Raw genomic sequence first — 5000 nt, forward strand, 5'->3', positions numbered from 1 at the left:
CAGAATGTTTTGTGTGAGGGTTGGTGAAGAGGACACAAAACCTCATTACAGCTATGGCGAGACGATGTGTGTGTGCGTGCACCTCTCAAACTCTTTGGTCTTGGTACACTCCTGCACCCCCTTGCTGATGACGATCAGGAAGTCTTGCGTGAGGACGAAGGGAACGCGCTCGCGCTTGTAGCCAAATTTCTTCTTTTTATGATCCAGGAAGTGACCGAAGTCGATATGAAACAGCTGCAGACAAAAACACACACTGATGGGCGGAGTAATTATACAAATAAACACACTTCAAACCAAGGCAAGATTAAAGAAAAAGATTAAAGGCAAAACTCAATTAATGTTGACCTATTATTTATAACAACAAAAAGTATTAATTAAAGTATTAATTGGATTCTGACTCGCCCTGAATGCGTTTGCGCCCTGCACTTTGCACTTTGCATATAGATCTTCAAAATAGAGGCCATGGATTTCGATTTACTCAGATCACATTCTGAATCGTTTATATGTGGAAATGTATTCGATATTGACAATATAAGTTCAAATAAAATCTAAACACTAGAATGAGTTAAACGTGTCTACCTGTCCGTTCTCCTTCACCATGATGTTGCTGTTGTGTCTGTCTCCGATGCCCAGGATGAACGTGGCCACGCAGTATCCAGCACACGAGCGCGTGAATAAATCAATGGCTCTGTCGTACCTGAGAAAACACACAGATCTTCTGAATAGTGCTGTCACGATACTGGAATCCATAACTTTCAGGGTGAGCATGCAAACTCCACACAGAAATGCCAAATGAGCTGAGGTTCGAACCAGCGACCTTCTTGCTGTGAGGCGACAGCACTACCTACTGCGCCACTGCCTCGCCAGTAAAATAGTTAGTCGTCGGTATTTTCAAGTCCATCGTCTGTATTCACATTCACCCACTGGCAGCCAAAATCCACGCCTTACACTATGAAGCATGTGTACACTGTGACTACTTCTATATTGTTGATTAGCTGCTGGGCATTTCACTCTGTCTTGCGATGAACGAAGTCAGTGTCGACCAATCCCAACAGACTGTCATTGGTCCAATCAGCACAGATTATCTTCGCGCTAAGGAGCGGTTTAGGAACAAATGAATACCTGAACGATTCATTTGGGAGTCGCTGGGATAATTAGGTAAAAATAAATACAGATTACAAGATAATGAAAGTGTTTTTGACCTTGCATGCATATTAGACTGTTGTTGGAGACCCTTACAACCAAAACATGACCCTATTTTGTGTATAATATGGGCTCTTTAATATTTAATCATCTTAAATTGGTTTTAAATAGTTTAAATAATCATGTTCCAGTCCTGTATTTAGATCTAATCAGTCAGCATCAGACCTCTCACAGAGTCACATGGGCAACTGCTAATAATGACTGTCTAGTGCAGGGGTCTCAAACTCAATTTACCTGGGGGCCGCAGGAGGCAAAGTCTGGGTGAGGCTGGGCCGCATTAGGGATTTCACAAAAAAAGTCCTCAAATGTCATTATTAACAGTTTTAATTATTTCTTCTGAACATGAAGTGTCCTGAACATTAATAGAACATTGAGTGAAGATTATGAACAGTTCTTCTGAACATGGCATCTTTTGCCTACTCCTTGCGGCCAGAGACTTGACAGCGCTTCTTCTCACAAATCTGAACCACATTTGGCTTTAGAGCGGAAGCAGTTGAGACCCTTAGTATGGCTTGAAGATGATCATCAAGTCTAGACTTACTGAAGTCCTAGGGAAAAAAGTGGGGGAACTCACTCAAAACTTCCATTCCCTCACCTAAAAAAAGGCGTATATATGTATAAATAAAACACCCCCACCCCACTCCAGTCACATCAGTCTGTACCAGTCTGTATCTACCTATAATATTTATAAGATGCAGGGCAGGCACGTGCACACATAGGGCTCAACCTGTGCAGAGCACATGCCCTTTTTAGTCTTGCATAGAAAGTGCCCTTCCAAAATGATCAAAAGTGCCCCCACGACGCGACACACGCTCCGTCCCGCCCTTCAGTAGGCGCGCGACAACACAGCTGATCAGAATGCGCGCGACAACACGGCGGGCGGGGAATGCCAGTGACCGCTGTGTACGGATAGAATCAGCGGAGCGGGGAGCGCTCTCTCTCCCCGCTCCGCTGATTCTGTCAGTGTACAGAGGTCGGCGCGGGCCACAAAATATTGCACTGAGGGCCGCAAATGGCCCGCAGGCCGCGAGTTTGAGACCCCTGGTCTAGTGCCAAAGTGTAAAACCCAATTAGGTCAATCTGTCTTCTCTGTAAAGGGAGCCAAACTGTGGAATGATTTACCGGTTAGCTTAAAATCAGAAAGTAATCTAAATATTTTTAGTGGTGTTCTTAAAAAGTGGTTAAAACAAAACAGCAGTGTGTGCACTAAAAATCTACTGTTAGTTGGTTGGATCATGTCGCCTTTGCTTTTGCCGTCAGTATTATGTAAAGCATTGTAAAGTTGTGTATATGTTTTTTTATATTTCCATTTAGTCTATCTTTTTGGTTTATGAGGACATGCCTGATGTCCTTGTAATTCAAAATGTTTAAAATCATCCTTAACAGTGTCTTTTGCCATTGAGGGACATTGGGTTTGGGCTAGATGTGAGGCAGTCGGGCCATATAATAAGCGTTTTTTTGCACAGTATTAAATCCATTACACCTATGGAGAGAGAGAGTGCCTGTAAACCACCAATACCAACATGTGTGTGTGTGTGTGTGTGTATGTGTGTGTGTGTGTGTGTGTGTGTGTGTGTGTGTGTGTGTTTCTTACGCCTCTCCTTTGTTCCTGTCCCTGATCCAGTGGTGCAGTGTGTTGCTGTTGAACTGCAGCGCCCCCTTCAGGCCTCCTTTACACTGAATCTGCATGATGGTGTGAGAGTTCTTCACCACCTCAATGAGGCCCACACAGTCCCCGATGGACAGACAACCGTACGGAAGCATTCTGCGCACACACACACACACACACACGGGTGTTAGCAGCTGTCTGCATGTGCTATGTGTCAAGGTTTTTAAGTCACAGGTTGTGGTTGGTGGATGTGTGTGAGCGGAGAGCTGTGATTGGTGGATGTGTGTGAGTGGAGGGCTGTGATTGGTGGATGTGTGTGAGTGGAGGGCTGTGATTGGTGGATGTGTGTGAGTGGAGGGCTGTGATTAGTGGATGTGTGTGAGTGGAGGGCTGTGATTGGTGGATGTGTGTGAGTGGAGGGCTGTGATTGGTGGATGTGTGTGAGTGGAGGGCTGTGATTGGTGGATGTGTGTAAGTGGAGGGCTGTGATTGGTGTATGTGTGTAAGTGGAAAGCTGTGATTGGTGACTGTGTGCAAGTGTAGAGCTGTGATTGGTGGATATGTGTGAGTGCAGAGCTGTGATTGGTGGATGAGTTTTAGTGCAGGGCTGTGATTTGTGGATGAGTTTCAGTGCAGGGTTTTGATTGGTGGCTGTGTGTAATTGGAGAGCTGTTATTGGTGGATGTGTGTGAGTGGATAGCTGTGATTTGTGGATGAGTTTCAGTGCAGGGCTGTGATTGGTGGATGTGTGTAAGTAGAGAGCTGTGATTGGTCGACTCACCGCAGGTCCAGTCCCTGATTCTGCCAGATGTTCTCCATGATTTTAATGATCTGCAGTGTCAGCATGTCTTGCCGTAAATCTGCATCACACACAGAGGTATATGATCACACACACACACACACACACAGATCCTGGCGTCAGTGATCTACAGCTCAAACACACACACACATCGCTCACCGTCTCCGTTTTTAAAGATGATCTCGTTATTGGTGAAGAGCAGCTCGCTCATGATATCTGGATTCTCCCAGTTTAACCACAGCGGCCGCTTGGCTGAAGACATGATGCGGCACTCCTCCAGCCTGACACAACAAACATGCAGGAGATTTTAAGCTGTCCAATTGTCACGTCAAATCTGGACACGCACAAGTTTCCTAACTAAATTTATTTTCTTTATACAGCTTCATAATTCTGCAATAATAATATACAGTGTACAGTCTTTTATTTAATAGTTAAACACTCTTATTTTTTTATCATGTCCAGCATGTGTGTGTGTACCTGAGGTTTCCCAGCTGGTGTACAGGATTCAGAGGAGACACAAACCCCTGCAGCGCCTCCATGTAATCCGGACGGGACATGTGCTCCACCAGGAACTTCATCTGAGTCTGCAACAGCCAATCAGAACGCAAGATGAGCTTTGTCATCCAATCAAATGCAGTGAGAACATCAGGTTAGTGGCATCACTGGAGAATCAGAGCAGAGTTGGCTTATAAAAGTTTAATTAATGTCAATAATGCTTTGAAGCTGCCACTATGCTGACGCACAGGCATTTGTAGCTCCGCCCTCTTCTGAAAAGAGCACAATCTCATTTGAATTTAAAGCGACAGTCACCAAAACACCACAATTAGGATCAAGGTCTAAAAGGGTCAGTTTCAGAGCCTTAGAGAACATTATCTGTGTGATATCTTGAGCAGGGGCGCCTCCAAGGGGTGGCCAGGGGTGGCCACGGCCACCCCTCGGTAAACTCTGGCCACCCCTGTGGCCACCCCAATATAATTTTGCGGTTGACATTATTGATTTAAATGAACTTATAAATTCCCAATATTTAGATAAATAAATAAATACATAAATAAATAAATAAAATGCAGTCACTAAATTATTGTTGGTGTTACTGACGTAGCTCTCCCCCTCTGGTTCAATGCTGGTGAAAGCAAACTGACGCATGCGCGCGGAAAACCATTCCCGCGCGCCTCACGCACTCCTGTGTGAATCCCGGTTGGTTGTTTGCATGCACGCCGACATAATAGGCACCGCTCATGCGCCGTGAAACCGGAGTAACAGCCTTTTGTGCAGAAGTGTCGGCACGCAGCGAGTTTTGAAAGTCGTTTAAAGTTTATATAATATGATGATGATGATGATACTTTCACTAAGCATGCCTTTAAAGCAGAAAGGAGGGATAATGATTCAGGG

The 5000-nt window shown here is 44.8% G+C and overlaps 1 protein-coding gene across 3 annotated transcripts in view; it reads right to left on the reverse strand.

Annotated features, from left to right (window-relative positions):
- zgc:158659 overlaps positions 1–5000 on the reverse strand; it is a 42948-nt gene that overhangs the window by 1948 nt on the left and 36000 nt on the right. For all 3 annotated transcript variants that reach the window (NM_001430840.1, XM_009297144.5, XM_073938730.1), the window contains 6 exon segments: positions 83–234; positions 580–697; positions 2798–2968; positions 3594–3672; positions 3771–3892; positions 4089–4195. In NM_001430840.1, coding sequence (NP_001417769.1) covers positions 83–234; positions 580–697; positions 2798–2968; positions 3594–3672; positions 3771–3892; positions 4089–4195 — 749 coding nt within the window.

The sequence above is a fragment of the Danio rerio genome, chromosome 23 (genome assembly GCF_049306965.1).
Source record: "Danio rerio strain Tuebingen ecotype United States chromosome 23, GRCz12tu, whole genome shotgun sequence".
Classification (NCBI taxonomy): domain Eukaryota; kingdom Metazoa; phylum Chordata; class Actinopteri; order Cypriniformes; family Danionidae; genus Danio; species Danio rerio.